Source organism: Trichoplax adhaerens, genomic scaffold (assembly GCF_000150275.1).
Source record: "Trichoplax adhaerens TRIADscaffold_5 genomic scaffold, whole genome shotgun sequence".
Taxonomy (NCBI): Eukaryota; Metazoa; Placozoa; class Uniplacotomia; order Trichoplacea; family Trichoplacidae; genus Trichoplax; species Trichoplax adhaerens.
In genome coordinates, this window is record NW_002060947.1 from 5,864,741 (window position 1) to 5,888,098 (window position 23,358).

Sequence of the window (23,358 nt, forward strand, 5' to 3'; positions counted from 1 at the left end):
CTGGGGTGATAATCAGTTTCAGTAGCGTAATAGAGCAGTTTAATTGATCTAAAAGAGACATGAAGGAAAGCAGTACATTTTTCAAGGTTAATCAGCGAGATATACGTGTACATATTGTGCTGGCTTTACCGAACGTGTAACACATATTAATTCTTAAGAAAAATAGTATAGGAAAGAAAGTTTTATTAAATAAACATTACTGCTTTAGATATCTTCTAAAGCTTTGGCTATAATTCTAAGAAATGGTCACAGATTATTTCACAATCGTACATGATCTTACTGGATATTCTATTTGCTGTATTTCTCTGGAGAGTCAAGTGGATTCATTTCGAAAAATCTTAAATTTTATTGAATGTAAATCATTTTCAGTCAGTTACTGCGATCATCACTTAACGAGTAACATTTAATGTTAATAGGTAAATTATTGTAAATGAAAAGGTGCAAGAATTATAGTGGTCGGAATTTTATGACCAGTATATAAAATTCCGGTGAAGTTATGTTCCGTTAGATAGTAACAAATCTTTTAGGGTTATAATGGAGCTCTAAATTAACTTAATATTAAATTACTGGATTGTATGAAAATAGATGAATTAAGCGTTTGATAGTAAGATTATGCCAGTATCTATTCCCAGATGATATTTGCGACTCCAATTGCAGCCTTTTTTACAGCTATGAATCCATTATAACTATAGATATTACTAGATTGCAATTCGTAACATATCATCATAAAGATTTAATTGTGATACTTTAATAGAAAGCGATATATATTAAATATAATAGATTGCACGACATTGAATTTAGCCTGATCTCGCAACTTGGTAAGATATAATAGTATTACGAAGAGCAATCTTGTGATAAGTTAGACGGTTGTAGACTGAAGATAGATAGTCTGATCGCAGCTACATAGTCCTTGATAATTATAGGATGGACGTAATCAAAGCAATAAAGTCAAGTTTACATGAAAATTGTAATTCTTGTTTTATTATTTTGAAGACACGTTATGACAATAGTGCTTGATTATCCGGTAAAGCATCTGCTAAACAAGATCGTGGACTGTTAAGATTGATGATAAGAATAAATTACAACGTAAACAATTTGTCTCTTAATCAATAGGCAATAGATTTCAGATTTTTAAAAATTACCGTAGATAAACTATTTTACCTGGCACTCGGAATCTATCAATTTCATTTAGGCATAGAGTATTAGCATTTATTAAGATGATTAGAAAGTAAAAAAATACAGCAAATAAGATCAATAAATTGATTTAAAATGTTTATTTCTTTACAAGAGATAAATATATCTGTTTGCCATACTTTTATGGGCGAATACATTTTTCTTAAAAAACGAATTGGCTATTTCGTGATTACATTGCCAATGCAACAAAATTTAAATGACACGTTTGGTAATCTATTTCTATCTTAAAACGTGAGCAAATGACATTTATTAAGTATAATTTAATGCTTGCTAAAAAATTGTAATTTTATTCAGAGTATTTTATAATTCAATTTACTTTCTCACCCGGTGTTATTTAATTTTCTGGTTATTAGGGCTTAGAAATAAATTTAATTAAATATCTCATTAAAAATTGATAAAATAATGCAATGAATCTATTACTGTACTCTTTTCATGGCGATTATGTCATGATTGGATGATGAACGTCACGTGCCTACGGAGTGATAAAGGATCATGCAGTGAATTGTAATGCCTTTATAATACCATATACTTTTATTAATGATGGCTATAGTCTGCTTCTATAGATTAAAAGCTATTTTTTTCCGTGGTACGGTCTATTAATTTAACAGAACTATTTGTAATTATTTGAAGGTTATAGGACGGTTGTAATGGTGAGAGAAATTATAAGAGAGAAAGCAACATTCTAAATAATTTGGAGTGAGTGGTTATCAGAAGTACATTGATCCCGTTTTATTTTCACCTTATTTTCTGGTTACTTTAGATGATATCCTATTGCCAGTTTTAAAGGTTGTGTACTTAATCAAATAAGTTTAAATTAATCAAATGACCGAGTTGCCCCGGCTGCGTCAAGATGGCGATCTCCAATATTATCGTGGAAGCTATCGGATAGCAAGTATTAAATACCAACAGGTAATTCAAGCCTATCAGAATGACAATTCTGATAACATTCAAGATGAGGAACGTTATGATGACTTTATTCGCCTATCAGATTGTTTCTGTAAGTTGTATAATTATCAGCAAGCCTTAAAATATTGCGATATTTGTCATTCTATTGCTGTTAAACTCCATGATAAACTTCGTACTTCGAGAAGTAACGATATCTATGGCGATGTCAAGAGAATGCAAGGTCGATATCAGCAAGCAATGGATTATTATCAACAATCTCTTAAAACAAAACTCGAAGTATTAGATGATCATGGTATTGAGATCGGTATATCATACTATCAGATCGGTAGAATATACTCATTACAAGGAAAATACAACGATGCTTTGTTATATTTACAGCAATCGTTAGATATTATGCGTGAAGATATGGTAAGGGTGGTTAATAAGTTAAACATAGGCAAAATTTACAACGAAATAGGATTGGTTTATTGCTCTCAAGGTAAATACAAAGATTGCATTTTTGCACATGAGCAAAGTTTAAAGGTATATCGTGACGCCGTGGGTGAGAATTGTGTAGGAGTTTGTGAATCATTCAATAATTTGGGATTAGTATATGATTTACAAGGCAATTATGATGAGGCAATCGATATGCATCAGAATTCGATACAAATAAAGTTGAACATTATTGGCGAAAATAGTATGGAAGTAGCAGAATCGTATTATAACATGGGAATCGTATATCGATCAAAAGGCAAATATAACGATGCTAAGACCTGGTTTGAAAAGTGTCTAAGAATTCAGACAGATTTAATAGGTGAAGATAATATTTATGTTGCCAAAACGCTTAATGGAATCGGTCATGCTCACTTACGAATGGATAATTATGAGGATGCTTCATTGAATCTTAATAAATCGCTGAAAACAGTATCGGAAATATTAGGAGAGAATAGCTTGGAGGCAGCATCCTGTTATAATAATATTGGTCTTGTGTACAATCTGCAGGGTAACTACGACAAAGCTTTATCTCTGCAAGAGAGAGCATTAAATATTCGACGTGAAACTTTAGGTGATAACCATTTATTGACCGCTGGTTCTTATAGTAACGTTGGAACTATTCTTAATTATAAAGAAAATTATGCTGATGCTTTACTTATGTATCAAAAATGCTTAAAAGTTGAGCTAGACATTTTAGGAGAAAGCAGCCTAAATGTTGCTTCGTCGTACGGAGATCTTGCGTTAGTTTACTACTCTCAAGACAAAATTGACGATGCTATAGAAATGCAGCAAAAATGTCTTAGCATCCAGCAAGATTTAGTTAAAGAGAACAATGAAGATGTAGCTATCTCGTTTCAAAACATTTCTGCAATGTATGAGTCCCAAGGTAAATATGATCTGGCACTGTCTATGAGCTTTAAGGCCTTAGATATTCGAAAGAAATTGTTTGGATGTGATAACTTGAAAGTTGCTACTTTGTATAAGAAAATTGGTATGATCTATAATTCACAAGGTAATTTCGACGACGCAACGGAGATGCAGCAGAAATGTTTAGATATAGAGCTTGAATGTTTAGATGAAAGTAGCTTTGTAATTGCTACTACATATAATAATATTGGAATCATATATCAGTCACAGGAAAACTACTTTGACGCTTTAACATATTTTCGTAAAGCCTTGGATATTCGACTAAGGTCGCTATCAGAAAATCCCATCGAAACTTCGGATTTATATGAAAGAATTGCTACAATTTTAGAATTACAAGGTAAATCCAGTGAAGCGGTAATTGAGCTTTTAAAAAGTCTAGAAATAAGACAAAAATCGACCAAAGAATATGATGAAAGCTTATCTGTGTTATATGAAAGGATAGGCAATCTTTATCGCTCGTTGACACAATATGATGATGCGTTGTCCATGTTCAACAGTTACCTGACCTTTGAATTAAATCGTAAAGAGGTCGACCCAATTGCTGTTGCAAAGGCCCATAATTCTATAGGCAATATTTACGAATTGGAGAACAATTACGAAGAAGCTGTTAAAGCCTACCAAAAAGAACTGCATTTATATATAGATAAAGAAGGGCAAGAGTCATTAAATGTTGGTATTATTTATAATGATATTGGATTAGCCTGCTACGCCAATTTTAAATTTGATGAAGCTTTGGATTGCTTTAACAAGGCTTTAAACATTAATTTAAAGTTATTTGGAAATCATCACTTAAATATTGCAAAGTGCTACAGCAATATGGGAGATGTCTATATGTCTAAAGAAGATTGTGAAAATGCATTAGCTATGTACAAAAAGTGCTTAAATATTCAGCTAGATTTATTAGAAGAGAGCGATTTAGCTATTTCTGAAACTTGCAATATTATAGCAGGAGTGTACTTTTCGATAGGCAAATATCACGAAGCTGGCGTATTGTTTGAAGAATGCTTAAACATTCAAATAGAGAACTTAGGAGAGGAAAATTTACAAGTTGCTACTACGTATTATTGCCTTGGTAATACGTATATGGCTCTTGATGAATTTGATTCGGCTCTGTATTATCATAAAAGATGTCTAAGTATTAGAAGAAATCTTGCTGGCATACTTAGTCCGGAAGTTGCTCAGTCATTGCGTATGGTGCATACCATGGCTGGCCGCTCTCGTCGGAATTGCAGTGTCATGTAATATTCTGTATTAGAGAGTAGGCTCCATTTTGGACCGTGATACTTTTATGGAAGTAAATATCATCATATCTGTATTTATCTAAGACCTACCAGTCATTTTTTATTTATTTGATCACTCTGTATGTCATATCCGGCTCGACAATAGTGATAATGATCACTTCATTTTTGAGACGTATCGTATGTTAATGCTGAATTAATGTATTTTAAAAAAAAGCATTTTATTAACAAATTCATCAAATTTATTACTTCTTTTTTCAGTAATTTTTAAATTATACAACTTTAGTGAATCTTTATAAAGCAAATCAAAACTGCCCTGGCAATATAGTTTGATCAGCTATTGCTACGTTCTATTTAGCTTTATTTCCGTATCAATTTTACGATAGTCAAAACGTAATTGAAGTATCTATTTTATGAATTAATAAACGACTATAATTATTTATCCTTTTCTGCATTATATTTAAATATTAGTTGTAGGGGAAAATCGAAGTGAACTCCGCTCATAGAATAGCCACCAACTCATCATTTTATATTACTTATAATACATTTCGCATCTTTTGTAATATAAATTCCCTATTGATTGAATTCATTAAATTTATAGTTAACATTTATCAGCACAGTATTGGAAACATGTTTCAGAGCCGCTAAAGCTATGTGAGCAATGGTTTTTGATAGTGTCTTCGCATATGGTGCTTCTATACATAGCATAAATTTAGATTCAAAATGAGATATTCCGTTGCAACCGTAACATCCTAGATTTTCTTTAAATTATCAATAATACAAATAATACAAATTACCATTTCAAGTTTTGTTTGACAACGTTTCTCACCAAAGCAAATGTATCATCAGCAATAACGTCATATTGTGAAAGCATTAAATGAAACATCCAGTCTAGAGCATCTATGGATAGAGGAATAGTATATTTAAACTTTTTTATGCAAATTATGAATCTTTTACTAATTAAACTAAATTTAGAAAGCTAAAGTCACGAATCGCATTAAATTACGGCATATGGGTGTAAGTCAAATCGTAATTACGCATTTCTTGCAATATGATCCCGCTTTGTCTTGAACCTGTACTAAATTTAGCCAAAATTTCTAATATTGCTTTTTGGACGCTATAACTGGGCATGATGTAGTATTGAAAAATTTTGTATCAGTCACGAATATAGGGTTGGATAGTAATGGTGCTAATGAATTAAAGGAATCTTACCTATTTGTATTGACACTCCAATGCAATAAATCTACCAAGTAATGTAGTTCTCTATTTAAATGTACATAATATACATGAAGTTTTTGTTTTACTATGACTTAACGAAAGCAAATACTGCATCTATTTCAGTGAAATCAATCTTTAATATACTAATATACCCAAATATAAGATCTGCTAGCACTTCAGCTGGTAGTGACATAAGATAGTGGCTAATTGACAGTAAATAGAACAAATTAATACAAGTTCTTATTGCATATAATTCTAACATAATAATCGCAAAAAAATTTTATTATTAATGCTCCGAAAGTTTAGTGCCACAGAATTAATTTTTTATAACAACCTTAGCAATTTTTAATTACCATAAATCAAAGAAATATTCGATAGCATTTTCATCCAACTGCTTAATTCGGTCACACATCTGCAGATGACATAGAGAGTATTTTAAGTGATGGAAAGTACCATATTCAAGAATTCACAGAAGAGTCATTCACGAAAACTTGTTTTCCCTCACAAATGACAAGTAAAACTTACAATTTTTAACGACGCCATGTTTGTACTCGATCTGACGTGTCTTTAACACCTGATTAATTATCAGTGTAGGCCATTTATTGGTAAAAACCAGTAAAATTAATTTAATACGTGAATATTCGGCTTAGATGATATTATCATAATTTATAGTTTAGGTAAATTCTTGTATTAATATATTAGTACATACCTTATGCAATAAATCAGTAGCAGAAACACTCCCTGGCAGCAAAGATAAAATGATTTTGGGAAATTTTAACTGAAGATCAAATTTGCGCTCACAGAATAAATTAATTGCAAGTCAATGAACAGCCATCAAAGTAGTCTTGTATGGGATTTTCTATAGGGTACAATAAAGTCACATTTCACTGGTGTAAAGATTGACGTTCAAGTATGACTGAGGGAAAAGGCTGACGCCTTAATTCACGCATCAGATAAGCAACTTGACAGTGACACGTGTAGTCTGTACTCAATTGAGGATGTCATCCCAACTTTCATCATACTAACACTATAGTAAAAATGGCTCCACTGTCATCAACAAGTATATAATCCTGCGGTTAAATGATGCTCATGATTATACGAACGATATTATTGTTCAAGAATGAAATACTATAACCATATCTACTGTTAGTCTACATTTGAGACCATAAGTGGGCCACCTCATAAACAGTTCTCATGCGTAATGTAATGAAAGTTATTTAGAGATATCGAGGATATTACCAAGACATTTCTAAAGGTCTATTAGTCAGCTGGTAGGTCATTCTAAAGAGAAGATAAGCGTTATTCTACAAAGGGAAAGTCAAGGTCAAACGTGATATTTCAAATATTAGTGAGACCCTTCACCTTCATCACCTAGAATACGACCCGACTGGTAAATGACGCTCATGATTGTAAGATTGCTAAATAAGAATTGTTACGATCATTGGTACCGTTGGTATGCTACTGAGACCATGAGTTTCGTTATAATGAAATACACTCAAAGGTATTGAGGACATCGTTGTTTAATATAGTTATAAAGGCTTCACTCATTTAATGGATCGTTCCAAAGAGAAGATAAACTTCATTCTACAAAGTCAAAGTCAAGACCAACTCGATATTCCCTTAAAGAACTCTGCCGGTCTATGCGAGCTTAAATTCTCTTGTTGAGTATTTAATGTCTATCAAAGAGCAGTTCAATCTCGCTATAAAATAATGAACTAATATTGCATTGGGTTTCAGTAAATTAAATATTTTAATTAGAATAAAGCGAAAGATTGCTTTTGAATAGCAAGATAAATTTCATTTTTTTCAGTATCATAATGTTACGCTTCCTGATTCATCTTAAATAATACATTAATGCTTCAGATCCCAGCAGTTAATCGATAATCTTGTTCAAGTACCAGGTTATTCTTTATGTTAGTCAAAGATTTCTTTTGACTTTGTTGTATTAATTCTTGATAAGATGGGCTCAGTTAGGCATCTCTTAAGCATGTAGCGATTGAAAGCGGAATTACAAGATAGCGTTACTTTCATTTGAAAGTATTTCGCTCTTAGACACAGAGCTACAGTGCAATACCAAATTATCTACCAATGTTACCTATTTTAGATAGCCAAATGACTACCATATGTCTTTGAATATTTACGTTATTCTTAAAATTAGTTCAGAGTAGCTTAGAATGATTAAAGTGGTCTCTATTGCCTTCCTTTTGGCCGTCTCATAAATAAATTAAAAAATTTTTTGAACGGAAAAATTTATTCTATTTCTGTGAAATATCTGAGCTTAGACGTATGGTCAGCTTCCTTATAATCGATTTTGAAAGTCTTTGAACGTCACGATCTTGATGCTTTTGCAAAATTTCTATGTATTCTTTCGCTGCATAATCCAAGACATACGTGTATCAGGCATTAAACAAAAAGTAGACGGCTAAGTTATTACTTATTTTAGTACCTTTACATCGATCTAATTCAGCTATTAGCGGCTCCTTGACTGGAATCTGCTGAGTAAATCATTAATTTATAAGTTGCACATCGCTTAAGAAAAACTTAAAAGAAACATTAAAATTTAAGTTATTATCGTAAGATATTCCTATTGCAGTATTCATTCTCACTACCATAGCAATTGAAATACTAATTTTAATTTTAGTGACCTACTTGAAATAAGCCTCTCATAATAGTTAAAGCAGGTATTAATAACTATAAAAGTTACAATAATCCAATTAATATCAACACATAAAGTGCATAATGCCATTACTGTAATAAAAATGGGTAAAGACAGATTGCACACCTCTAAACTATCTTCTATTAATGCCGTCTGTAATAAAGGGATAATGTTGCATTCCATTAAATGGCTCTTCTGCAAATTTATGTGTAAGAGATCAGTTGCGGAGATATTCTTAGAAAATCTACATTAATTTCTTAATAAAATGACGTACCTCCTCTGGGTTACTATGTAAGGTGAGAGCGGATATTGCTTCCAGGACCTCAATTTTGGTGGCGTGATCGAGCTTAAGTTCATTAAGGAAATACGAAGATATTATTCATTGCATGATAATAACATAATATATCTCGCAGTATTATTTAGTAAATGCGTATTAATTAGCAAAGCACTGTAAATTACACTATTTCAGGTTACTATTATTGTATGATATAATTATATTGGAAAGGCTGAAAATTGCTCAATACTACGACTATAAAACTTACGTCTGAAAATATTTCAATCCATAATTGCACAATTCCTGAGTGAAAAAACGCCTACAATAAGGTGGATTAACATTAGTATAAATGCAGTGATGAGATATTGAAAATCTTTACTAGCATGTTATTAAAAGACGTATGATAAAAGAATTAAATGCAATATACGCGTTTGATTCCACTACCGATAAAAAAAATAATGAAAATTATATTATTATCAGATACCGAGGCTGAATTTTGATAGGTTGTTGCTATGTTTGATAATAACCATATGACTTCCTATCAGAGTATTAAATAGGATTTATAAATTGATGGCAATTAATATAAGTGCATTTTTTATGTAAAGAGTCAAGACCAAACTGACTTTCTTCAGCGAGCTGTCTTGAATGTACCCTCTTAAATAGTTTAAACCGTTCAGTTTTATAAATAGCTGAAATAATACGGACAATAGTCAATAAATCGAATAGCTAAGAAAGTCAGCTTAAACCTCCTTATTCACTATCGTCAATCTATTGAGATTTGCACTTTTTACCTTAGCGACCGGTTCATCTCCCATTGTTATGTTATCAATTAATCGAATTAAAATCTTCTAAAAATCATCATTAATATTAAAGGTGCATAGAATTATTAAATATTTGATGAAGTGCATCAAAAAAAATATGACAAGATCATCCACTTCTTATTAATTTTGGCTTGTTAAGGAAACACAATATGATATATGTAACCTACGATAGTGATCTATATCGGGTTCGCATTATTACTTCAAACGCAGTATACATTTATATTTTCTATTAGACTATTTACGCCTTTCTAAAACTTTATATTTTCACAGATTTAGGTCTAGGAGTTATTTAAGCTTGGTAATACTATACAAACCTTCAAGGGTAAAGATGTTGCGGAAATTAATGCTATCAGTCGAGGAATAATTTTAGAATCTTGAATAGCCTAAATGTATAAATACGAGCATGTTCCCACTAAATGAAATCATTCGATGTTATACTGATGCAGTGTTAAAATATTATTGCACCCTATGAAAGATAAAATTTATCTTGATAGGAAAATTGCATTAAATGTCATAAAAATAGGATTAAGTTCGTATGGTACTTACTTTTAATTCATCATTTAGATCACATGTGATGAATGTTAACGCCCAACAACTTGTTAATAGAACCTACGATACAGCATTAGTAAATCATAATATTGGAAAAAAATCTCAATGTTTTATTCCTATTTCAACATCTGTAACTACAGTTAATGCAAACCTCTATATCATCTTGATAAATGAGTTTAGTTATTATGTTTAATAGCTGCAAAAGGAATGATATGATCATAATTACAACTCAACCCAACATTGCGACATAACATTCCTTGATGATAAGGAATTGAGCTTTTATTTATTATCCTATTAGCAAAGTAACTAAAAGATTTTATAACGTTATCACGTTTCGAAGTTATTACTTCATTAAAATATTTGGAAGTCATTGCAGGACTTAAGTCTTGACATAAAACTAATATCAGTTTTGATATTAGACACATCTGTCCTATCTAGATCAAGGTGACGTGAGAAATTTTCGGTTAGACGAAAGCCTTAATATTTTTTACTTAGCAACGAAGGTAGATTCCAACGAGTTTACCGGAAGATCTAAAAAGTAAACTGCCTGAATAGTAGGCAGTAAATTGCTACCCAAAGCTAGATTGCGAAATCGACTTCCGTTCTCTAAGTGAATTATTAAAACAAATGAACCATTCGTAAGTAGTGCAATTTATTTATTTCGTATATTTACGATTCGACACTAACGAATAATATTTATTAAAGCCTGTGTAGCCTTTTGCGACACTTCAGTGATGGCTGAGGATGTCAGATTAATTAGTAATGGTATGGCACCTAATGGGCAGAATTTTAAAATTGTAAGTTGCAGTATGAGAAGTTATTGTACGTATAAGACAGCTTGCAGGACGTTTTAATACTGCATAATTGCAACGAATCAATCATGGAAAGAGGAGTGATAATTGAAATCAATACTAATTTTACGTACCGGCTTGAGTCAGAGCCTTTAGTTGCTCTGTTTCTATAGTCGAAAATATTAAAAGACAGGAGCATACGTCCTCTTGCATTCTGATCCTTCATCATAATTAAAGCTATTAATTATGGTAACTTTATTAAAAGCTAGTTATTTAAAATATGCACTGGTAGTAAATTATTCAGCTAGCTTCGTAACAACATTGCACGTACTCATCCACAACTGGCCACTCATAATCTCTAGCTAGTTCCACTAATTCAATAACTAAGGACGACCTAAAATATCAATTAAAGATTTTTATGAGCGTAATTATTGCAAATTTAAAGTTGTGTTATCGATATATGAGAAGCCTTCTCAAAATACCTTATAGCGAAATACATTGAACTGGGTAAACCAATTTCGAGGAAAGCTCTGTATTAAACCAACATTATGAACGGTTTAGATGAGGCAAAAATTAAGTTTAATCCAACATTTATGATTGCTAATGCAGTAGTGCGAGATGTATTTTACTATTACATAATAAGTAATCAAACGATCAAAATGCTAAATTATGTATTAGTTACCGCGCATTACTGAGCCATTGGAGTTTAACAGCAGTTGACGTAGCGTTTTCAATCATCTGGCATATCACAAACAGAAATTCGACAAGAAAATTTTTTATTTTGATTAAGCTAGTGTTTTCTAACGTAGGTGAGTACCTCTGCTATTCCTGAGAAAATTTCGATTTGATTGCTATACTGTAAAGGTTAAGTACACGTATTTTTTATAATGTTTAGACATTAGGTTAATGGATATGACAAGATGTGCAGTATAATAATAATCTATATTATATGCATAACTCAAAATGTAATAGTGTCTTGGATCACCTGATCATTGGCAGCATCTCCTTCAAGTTTTTCATCATTCAGGTGACCATATTAAGTGTCATATTATACAATTTAGATACAAATACGATTGAATTTTGATTCATTCATCGTTCTAACTAAAATTTGTTCGAAGGTAATACTCACGGTGACTTTTTGCTCCAGTTACCTTTTGCATGTTCAGGTTGAATTTCACTGGTATTCATTGGATACGGCCACTCTACGCGTTGATCAACTTAACAAGGCACAAACACATTTCTAAGGTTGGCTATTTTCAAAGGACTGAAAGATGGAGTACACTAGATAGTTTAATATGGTTTGTTACAGGATTAAATTTATTCAGCGAATTACTAGATATTTTTAGTCTTGAAGCTGCAAGTCAATAAAGATTGATGCTAACATACTATTAAGAAGCATGTGATCAAGGCATTCAGATGCTACTTCATTAATGATATAATTCAGCTCTTGTTAAAGTGTCATGAATTAAAATGGAAGCAAGAATTTAGACGAATGAAATTTAGTAACAAGTTTTTGGCATTACGGTTGACAAGCCGAAAACCCTTTCAGCTATTATACTCAGTCTACCTTTCATTAATAGTTTTTATACCTACATGGCAATGGTAAACTAGACATTTATTTCATAGCTAGTTCATTTATAGTATAAACTCAATAAAATGGTTCGCAACAAACTTTAATGTGAACATAGAACTTATGTGTATCATCGCTGTTAGTACTTATTATTTACTATCGAATACTGCTTAAGTACCGTACCTGATCGCGCCTAGTTATGCCAGAGAATAGAATTGTTACGTTAGAAGTAATTAGCAGTAATAGAAGAGCATCCTCATTCGATTTGAATATTACCTAGTTAATTAAGAATTTCATTACATAAATACATAATCGTTCACTCAGTAAAGGACGCAACTGTATATCCAACTTTTGAGCATTAAATTTGCGCCGGTTTCAGCTACCTACCATAGATACACTAGCTATATATGGGAAGAATAAGTCATGCTAATGCACATTTGATCCAGTATATAATTAAATTCTGTTACCATTACTGTCGGTAACGATGTCTTACAGTAAGTGGAAGTCAAGTTAATTAATGCATGAAAGATATGATTGGCTAAGTTAGGCATATTGACCAAATGTTTAGTATTCTGCTTTGTACCGATGATATACTATAAAATATATATTTGGTGGTCTGCTGCTGTACATTAATATACAATCGCTGTATCGATTTCATATTGAGTGGCATAATCGCAATTAATTAGTTAAATACAAAATAGTTAATTACTTATAGTCGTAAATATTATACTAAATAGCACATATATCAACATACAAAATTACTGTTTCCCTCTTAATAAATCCTTGCTAATTGAAATTTATGTTATATTACGTTAGATATAACGAACTTAATCGACACGTATTCAAAATTATTTAGCATGGCACAATTTTGAGAATTCATTATTTGCAACGGAAAGAGTTATGGAAAGTCTTTAGATAAGCTAGCTTGACCTAGAGTGCTGAGCTAAAATGATGCTGTTTATACAAATTCGTTTCACGATTGACAATGAACAAAAACGATATAATGTCTTGATGGCCGCACATTACGAAACCAACTTACACAATATCTGACCTTCTAAGGCATCTAGCCGATTCATCAGAAGTTACTCATTCGGTAGCGAGCAATAGTAAATCTATATTTTAAATGCATAATTGAAACAAATATTTTTATCTCAAACATTATTATTTATCAGCGTTTACTGCATGCTTATTTCAAAGTTACTATTATAATATGCCTATGATCAGTACCGCATTGCTTCATATAAACTTAAACTTATTCTGAGTATGCTCCACACTTATTTACCCATACGATGTTAGAAGAATCGACCATTGCTCTAGAAAGTCTTTCTCATTCCATAACAACGCACTAGTAAGACAATCTCACTTATTTTATTGATATCATCATGCAGCAAGTGGGCCTATTAGAATAGTATACTATGACTACTGTACTGGTAGCCAAATGAAATTCAACTACAGAATAGTCGACATTAATAAGTTTTAATAAGCTACATCGATACAAACTTATTAGTTAATAGTAAAATCGACTTTAAACTATAACTTTTCGACGAATGGAGACATTGGGAATGATGCAGGCTTATACTAGTGCATTCTGTGAGGATGAACTTATGTAATTACAATATCAACAGTATTTCGGATTGAAGTATTTTATAGTAATGCCCCTTAGTACTGCATTTTACTATGCAAATAAGTTAATAGCTTAGGTAAATGCATATGTAAGTGATTTATAATTATAATCTGCGCACTAGTTTAAAACCTCGAGTTTTTATCTTTGACTGGCTATAGTCGTTGATACTTTTTACCGCAGCATTTTAAATGTTAAAAGCGCATTTGGTAATACCAAATATAGTTTAACTTAAGAGGTTGACTTGGGTTATTTGAAGCGATAGCTATCTTAGGTTACTTTAATAAGTTATTATAAATCCTTCTGTGACTACAGCAATACTGTATTTAAGAATGAAGAAAAATCATTCGAATTCAGCCTTTGCCGAAAATGGTCCGTATAAGTGAAAGTACATTATTACTCTTTACAAGATACATAAGAGTAAACTCCTCTAATGAATGTATTGCCTAGAAGAAGTATAGTTTGTCTGACTTCTGCTTAATGCAGGAACTCAATTTCAGGTTTAAAGAAGTTGCTTCCAGTTTCGAAGTAATAATGAAACATTTATAGTAAAGGACTTAGTCATTTAATAAATAACGACGCTTGATTAATTCCAAATTAAATGTAGCTTAAGTAATCGATCAAAGATTTACAACAAAAACTCATCACGTTTATTTCCTTAACTTCGTACTATAAAAATGCAAGAATAAATTAAAGCGCACTTTATACTATAATTCATAACAGTACTATCGAAAAAATCCTTCCAATGGGTGATGTAATCTACAACTCGCGTATATTCGTACCTTGAAAATTTTAACGACTTATTTAACTCTCATTTTTCTATATTAAATAAGACTATTGTTTCATCGATATCTGTTGGCTGTATTGCAGGATAGTAGAGATAATTACTTATAAAAGTATAGAAGATTAGAAGATGTAAAGGGCTGGTAAAGGTCAACAACCTAGGGGTAGCATTCAAATGGTTGGTTTGTTATTTACTTTACTTCAGGCATTCACCTATTATATTGGAAAAGCAATAAGAAAGCTAATTGGGAGAATTCATCACATGGCATACGGCCTATCTAATTAGCACTGTTACTACTACGTATGAATTATTGATGATTAATAGTACCAAAATAAGAGCCTCTATAACATTCCGAAGTAAAGTGGCTGGACAATATAAGTCAAAAATGCTTATTTATAGTAGCGTAAACCATATAGTCTCATACAGTGATTCGGCATATCATACCAATATCAATATTGTAATTATTTTTCTCAGAAACATTTACTTTGCTTTGTAATCGGCTTTTAACCTTGTCGATCGTTTTATATGTAGCTGTTTGGAAGTTTGAAGATTACAGTTGCGGTACAGGAAAACTCTTGGAGTAATATTTTATCCGATTAGATTATAATTCACTTGGAAAATTTCGTGCTAACTATTTGCTCCACCTCTTTGGCTGGTGTTTTACACTTAATAGTTGTTTAATTCAATAACACTAGAATCGATTTTGGTTGTAAATTTTATCGAAACGATTACTGTACGTCTGTACCTACCTAAAAAACAATAAAACTCGTCGTGGCAATTTTCTAGCCCGATTTGTGTCCTAAGCGAACGCGTGTTTAGCAGCTTTTTAGCGTAGAGCTATCGACTCCAGTATTCGGCGATAACTAATGTGATTGGTTGCTTGCGGTATAATATGAGTTTCATTTCCGGATAAGTGGCAAAGAGATCATTTCCTTTAGTACAGTATATGTACCGTAATACTAAATTGTTGAAATAAGATTGAAAAGGCCTCATTAAAGATGGGTAATAGCCTTAATCGAGAGATAAGAACGCTAACTTCTCAAGGTGATGAAAAATTTTCTATTGGATATTACAAAGAAGCGCTTTCATTATTTTCTCAGGCCGTCGAGAAATTTCCTGATATGGAGTTTAAAGACAAATATATCAACCAGGATTTATCTAATTTATACCGTCGAATTGCCTATACGTACTTGAATACTCATCAGTACAAAGAAGCAAATGAATTTTGTGATAAATCTTACAATTGTGCCAGTCTAATTGATAACAAACTATCCATGGCTCACTGTATGGATATTTACGGGCATATTAAAAAGATCTGGGATCAGTACGAGGAAGCATTACATGATTATCAAATGGCATTAAAGTACAAGATTGAATCTGTAGGAGAAGATAATGGCAATATTATTCATTCATACAATAATATAGCTGGAATTTATTCCTTAACTGGAAATCTAAGTGAAGCATTAATCATGGAAAAGAAGTGCTTAAAGTTACAAGTAAAGTTGACGGGTGAAAATTGTTTGCACGTCGCAACTTTAAATAGCAATATTGGATATCTCATGGAAATGCTTAACAGTCTTGATGAAGCACTCCTAATGTTTAATAAAGCATTAAAGATTCAACTGAAAGTATTAGGATCCAATAATAAGCATGTTGCTTTAACCTACAGTAAAATGGGTTCGGTACTTTATTTACAACATAAACACGATGAAGCTTTAGCAATGTTCCATAAATCACTAAGTATTGATTTAAAAATATTGGGAGAAAATCATTTGCGGGTCGCAGCGACGTACAAAAATATCGGAAAATTGTATTACACACAGATGAGATATGATGATGCTAATTGCTTATTTTATAAAGCATTGAAGATTCAACTAGAAATTTTAGGAGAACACCATAGCCTAACCGGTGGTATCTATCACAACATTGCATCCGCATATCAAGCACAACATCAGTATAATGATGCTTTGCATTATCATCAAAAAGCATTGAAAATTTTACTTGAGATTTATGGAGAGAAAAGCTCTAATGTTGCTAAATGTTATCAGAAATTGGGGAGCACTTATTTTTCGCTTAAAAGATTCAGCGAAGCTCTAACTATGTATACTAAGGCTGTTAACATCCTTATTGGCGAATGCGGGGAAGATGATCTTCATATTGCAACGCTCTATTATAAAATGGGTAAAGTCTATCATATGTTAAAAAAGTATAAGGATGCCCTATCTTTACATCAGAAAGGGTTAAAAATTCGGATTGGAATACTCGGAGAGAATGATAAATGGGTAGCTAAATCGTATAGCGAACTAGCCAAGGCCTATACCATGCTCGATGATCGACATGAAGATGCTCTATCTATGCTTGATGCATGTCTCCAATTACAGCTAAAATTTTACGGTAGGAATAACAGTTCTGTGGCAGCTACATATATCAATATGGCTAGCCTTTATATTGCCGATAAAGATTATGACGAAGCTGTAGCTGTGTACCAAGAAGCATTAGAAATCAGCCAGAACTTGCAGAATAACGAAAATAGCCCAAAAGTAGGAGATTGCTATTATAATCTTGGTTCCATCTATGCACTACAAAATCGATATGAAGAATCGTTAACAATGTATAAGAAATCTATCGACATCAGGAAAGAATCAAACGACGAGAGTAGTAGTATCGTCGCCATGACTTACAGCGAAATTGCATCTGTTTACCGTTCACAAAAATTATGCAATGATGCACTATCAATGTATCAGATATCGCTTAAAATTCAGAAAGAGCTATCATCAAACAGTCGTGAAGTTGGAGTTTTATATCAATGTATAGCAAGTTGTTATCAGTGTTTAAATAAATACGTCGATGCGTTATCAATGTACGAAAATGCACTAAAAGTTTACTTGGAACTCGATGGCAAAAATAGTCTAGCTGTCGCTAAAATATATTGTAGTATGGCAGATGTTTATCGATTACAAAGTAAATATGTCGACGCCATATCGAATTATAAAACAACATTTAGCATTTGGATGGAAGTGGAATCTCTGAAAAATAAAGAGATTGAGGCATACAACAGCCTGCTGAAAGAGTCAGAGTCAGGAATCGGTAACTTTGATGAATCTGCTGTATGTGACAAATTTTCCGCTTTAAGTTATGAAATACAGAAATTGCTCCAACATTCTTTCAATATCGACGGCAGTAAGCTAACTGCAATTATTCAACCATCAACACATGAAGAAGGGAACGAAGATGATCAGCCAAAGTTGGAATTTTAAGATAGAAAATTATAATAAAATTAGTAATCACGCCATGTCATGATAATATTAGAGGAATTTTATTAAATTTAAAACTTATTACCTGTAACTCTTTAATTACCGTACACTTTCTTATACATACCGCAGCTTCGGCAAGTACAGAATACTATCTTCTATTGCCAAAATTAACGTGCATTTGAGCTGACTTTTAAAACTTGCTTTTGCCAATCTATATCTTCAATATTGCAAGTATAGTAATTAGTATTAGTTGTCAACATTTTTATAAATTTTTACCATTTTATCACTGCGCCGATTGTTAATAGATATCTAATCGACAGATTTTCTCAAGTGTCGCTGTAAATCTACAAATTATTCATTTGTAACAAATTACTTTTATAGTAGATTAGAGTTAAAGTACCATAGATTTTTAATCTATTATAATATGTATCAGCGTAAGTCCTATTTAGCAGTAATGTAGTTTACAAATCGAAGTATCTTTATAAGTTCTATGTAGCTGTAACATTGCTGACGAATGCTACTAAAGCTGAAGATTTCAAGCATGTAATTAATGAATGAGACATTTGCTTTGTAGGTATCGGAAACTAACATCGCAGATAATTATTTCTTCAAGGCCTTTACTAATGAATTACCAATAAATGGTAACTAATGCCATCATACCAGATACTAAAATAAGTTATTACTGTAAGCTTTGCTGGAGCCGAAGAAGAGTTCATCTCAATGATCTTAGCAATAATTTTATCATTAGTGTCTTGATTTTAATGAAATATTAGTTTAACATCCTGTCGGTTCATCGACAGAGATGTCGCACTTCACAGTCACTAAATAATACCCAAAATTGCAGTATCACACAAAGTTCAACGAAGCGGTAATAAATAGCAATGAATATTTTAATTGTAGTGCTTAAATTATCATTTACGCGTAGTAGTAGATGTACTCATAACAAGCTATGCATTATACGAACAGGAATATTGGACTGATTAGTAATTATAATTAAGCCTATATATTCTACAGTATTATACTTTACGTTAGTTACTGTATAGTACTGTTCTGAATTAGGTAACAAAATGGTTCAATAGCCCCTATCGTGTTTTACAGTACTATAGAAAAAAACAGCGGTTTTGAGTAATTGAATTTGGCAAGTTTAACATCAAGTCATAAATTTCCCCTATTTATACATATTTAGAAGGAATTGCAAATTATTTCTCGAATCCAGTCTAGAGGGCATCCAAATTAGAGAAATGTACCGAAATATTGCATCTTTATTTATTTTTAGAATAGCCGTTAAATTAATTATATGAAGTATAGAGTGAATATAAACGTACATATACTCTACTATACAGTAATGTCGTTAGCATCATTGATAATTAATTAATAATACATATAGTATTATTGCATCTTTACAAGTAGTATGGTAAACATCGCTGAATTAATTGTATGACTTTAGGTTTATTTTTGAAATCTATTTTTAAAAGCTAAATTCAGTTTGCTGATTTTAATATAATTAGCATCGTATATTACGCTCAATCTGATCATCTCCCAGTTTATTTTACGAAATAGCATAACGAAGTAGTTTATGTGATTGTGTAGATTTATTTCATATTAGGCCGATGATAAAGATCTAAAGGAATGCATTTTATTGCGGCTTCCTGTCTGTCTGCTTTATATAGTTATCAACGCAATTCGATTGTCGGATAATCGATGGTATGCATACGTCATTTCAGCCATGAATTAATGTTCATGAAAATTAAATGCCCCTTGTTATAGTACTAACTTCGCGGTAACAAGTTAGAAGTTTGTTAGCGTAATTAATGGGCAACGCAGACCTCATACGGGCTACTGGAAATTGCAACAAAGCGTACATTTCCGCTCTTACCGGAGGACAGCTGGCAGTTTTCCACATTAGTTTGAAATCCTCATGAGAGATAAAGTCAATCCAGCAAAATTTCCTATTCTCATTAATCTCCATGATAGGCTTTCGTACAGTAGACTAATAATCACGTGAATATAGCCTTAATTCAATGGCTTAAGGCCATGTCTCCTCCATATTTGTTCCTAATTGTATAACAACAAAAGGATATTACCGTTATGTAGTGTAATAGCACAATGGAAATTATAATCGGGCAAACCCCTGTGTCCGTTATAGGCCTCATACTGTTTAGGTTTTATAAAATTTTATTAAAAAAATAATTGCCGTACGCTTGTATACTAGAAACGATAATAACATTCTTGCAAGAAAATTTGCCTGATAGAAGGAGTTTTTAAAGGTAGCCTTGGATTTATGGTGATATACTAACAATAGCCTTGGCAGGGAAACTAGAAGGTAATCCGCGATGTTGTTGAGCGAAAGTCGAATGTAAGCAGGCATCCGTATCCAAGAATAATTTTTGTATGTTTTGATCATGTTTCGTAATTTTTTAATCCTGATGCACCGGTAACACTTGGACGATAACTGTATTGACCTATGAAATGGGTAATAGTCAAAATCGCGAAGTTCAGGCGCTCACTGTTGCCGGAGATGAAAAGTTTGCAATTGGATTTTATAAAGAAGCACTAATACTATTTCATCGAGCGGTTGAGAAAGTTACCAGTACCGAACAAAAATTAGATTGTGTGAATCAGAACTTAGCGGATCTGTATCGTCGCATTGCTTATGCTTATTTCAATTCTCATAAGTATAAAACGGCCAATGAATTTTGTAGTAAATCGTACCAATGTGCAAACCAGGTTAATGATAAACTGCGAATGGCCTATTGTATCGATATCTACGGCCATCTTGAGAAAGTATGGGAACAATATGATGAAGCTTTGCATGATTACCAACTTGGGCTAAAGTACAAGATAGACTCTGTTACAGAAGATGATGGCCCAATTATTCACTCCTATAATAATATTGCCAGTATCTACTACATTGTCGGAAACTATGATGAAGCATTGGTTATGCAAAATAAATGCTTAAAACTACAAATGAAATTATCTGGCGAAGACAGCTTACAGGTAGCCACATTACATTACAACATTGCTGAGATATATGAAGCTACGAGGAAATATGAAGTGGCGTTGTTTATGCTTGATAAAGCTTTAAATATTCAAATAAAAGTATTGGGATCTGAAAATAAGCATGTCGCGGAAACATACCGTAAAATAGCTTCTGTTCTTTCGCTACAACATAAAGACGATCAAGCACTTACTAGATATCAAAAGGCGCTAGATATCAATCTAAAAATATTGGGCGAGAACAACCTGACCGTTGCTGATACATATAAAAGTATGGCTACTACACTACAGTCTTTGAAGCTATATGATGACGCAATTCTTATTTTTTATAAGGCTTTGAAAATTCAGATCGAAATTTTAGGAACAGATCATGGCCACGCGGGCGATATTTATTATAATATCGGATGTGTATATCAAGCAAAACTACAGCATAGGAACGCTTTGAGATATCATCAGAAAGCATTAAATATCCTATTGAAAAATCAAGGAGAACATCAGTCTGATATAGCAAAATCTTACCAAAAATTAGCAAGTACTTACTTTTCACTAGGAAGATTTAATGAATCTCTCACCTTTTATAATGACGCAGTAAGAATTGCTATTGGAAAGTTTGGAGAAGATCATCCGTATGTGGCAGCAATATACAGCAAAATTGGTAGAGTTTACTATTCAATGAAAAGTTACAAGGAAGCTTTAGTAATGCATCAGAAAGCACTAAAAATTCGTACAGAATTTCATGGTGAATATAATAAACAAGTCATTAAATCACGCAATGAAATTGCTAGAATATATACAATGTTAGATGATAAGCACAGCCAAGCTTTAATGATGCTTAAGACATCACTTCAGCTACAATTAAACTGTTACGGCAAGAATAGTAGCTATGTCGCTGGGACTTATATCGATATGGCTTACATTTATATGTCTGATAAAGCATTCGACGATGCAGCAGATATGTGTCAGGAAGCTTTGAAAATCAGTTTAAAGTTGCCATCAGATGAAAGTAATCAATATGCGGCTGAGTGCTATTATAATTTGGGCTCTATTTATGCATTACAGAATCATTTTAACGAAGCAATTTCAATGTATCAGAAATGCATCAACGTACGAAAAGAGCTAGATGATGAGAGCAGTAATATTATTGCCATCACTTACAGCGAAATGGGATCAGTCTATCGTTTACAACAATTATATGAAGATGCAATATTGAAGTATCAATTATCACTTAAAATCTACCTAAAATTATCTCCTTATAATTATGATGTCGGATATTTATATAGTTGTTTAGGGTACTGCTATCAGTGTTTAAATAATTATTTAGATGCATTATCAATGTATGAAAGTTCATGGAGGATTTATTCGGAAGTTGATGGAGCGGATAGTATAGCTGTTGCCGACATCTACGTTAGTATAGCGGATACGTATCGCCTACAAAGTAATTACAATAATGCTGTATCAAATTACGAAAAGTCCTTTAAGATTCGTGTTGAGAGAAAATCTGTGAGTGATAAGCAAATAGAGATATATCATCAGCTGATGGAAGAAATAGAGGAACATAATGCAAATAAAGCGTTAGTCTGTGAAAAATTATCTCATTTGTTAGTTCAGATGGCAGAGAATTCGGTCAGGGATGGTAGCGGGAAAGGCATGCCAATCACCAGCATGGAAAAAAAAGAACGAGAAATATTCCAAGATTCGGACTCTTAAATAATATACATCTACAGTATAGTTGCATCGATTTCGTGTTAATTTGTTATTACGAGGATTGATTAATGTAAATTATTATTCTGCATTTTCATATGTATACTATTAAGTAAAACGATTAATTACGACGAGTAGGATTTCTATTCTAGTGGGATACTGTGTTATTAGTCGTCACACGTTGTTATTCCTTCGGTTATTGCCGTATAAAATCGCATATTTATTTAATTCAAGTTGTACTATCTTCGTAATTATTTGGGTCTTAGATTACTTAAAATTTTTACCGATATATAAGCAGGTTACCACACAAAAATTTTTTCAATCATTGCGAAATAAAATTCTAGTTACTTTATCTGTAATTATACGATAAGGTATTACCTAAA

The 23,358-nt window shown here is 32.2% G+C and overlaps 4 protein-coding genes across 4 annotated transcripts; 3 read left to right on the forward strand and 1 right to left on the reverse strand.

Annotated features, from left to right (window-relative positions):
* Positions 1–2,016: 2,016 nt before the first annotated feature.
* On the forward strand, positions 2,017–4,743 carry TRIADDRAFT_56684 (uncharacterized protein; the record flags this gene model as incomplete). The annotated part of the gene is made up of 1 exon (XM_002112517.1): positions 2,017–4,743. One exon carries the CDS (start codon positions 2,017–2,019, stop codon positions 4,741–4,743), a length of 2,727 nt encoding a protein of 908 aa, XP_002112553.1.
* Positions 4,744–8,353: 3,610 nt separating this feature from the next.
* TRIADDRAFT_56685 (uncharacterized protein) lies at positions 8,354–11,786 on the reverse strand (the record flags this gene model as incomplete). Its single annotated transcript, XM_002112956.1, has 15 exons — positions 8,354–8,452; positions 8,607–8,648; positions 8,740–8,808; positions 8,888–8,959; positions 9,156–9,206; positions 9,372–9,425; positions 9,679–9,735; positions 10,023–10,091; positions 10,255–10,317; positions 10,409–10,453; positions 10,781–10,863; positions 11,183–11,268; positions 11,380–11,442; positions 11,531–11,578; positions 11,731–11,786. The coding sequence occupies 15 exons, from the start codon at positions 11,784–11,786 to the stop codon at positions 8,354–8,356; spliced, it is 957 nt and encodes a 318-aa protein (XP_002112992.1).
* A 4,235-nt stretch (positions 11,787–16,021) lies between these two features.
* TRIADDRAFT_56686 (uncharacterized protein) lies at positions 16,022–18,280 on the forward strand (the record flags this gene model as incomplete). The annotated part of the gene is made up of 1 exon (XM_002112518.1): positions 16,022–18,280. The coding sequence occupies one exon, from the start codon at positions 16,022–16,024 to the stop codon at positions 18,278–18,280; it is 2,259 nt and encodes a 752-aa protein (XP_002112554.1).
* Positions 18,281–20,746: 2,466 nt separating this feature from the next.
* Positions 20,747–22,981, forward strand: TRIADDRAFT_56687 (uncharacterized protein; the record flags this gene model as incomplete). The annotated part of the gene is made up of 1 exon (XM_002112519.1): positions 20,747–22,981. One exon carries the CDS (start codon positions 20,747–20,749, stop codon positions 22,979–22,981), a length of 2,235 nt encoding a protein of 744 aa, XP_002112555.1.
* Positions 22,982–23,358: the final 377 nt, after the last annotated feature.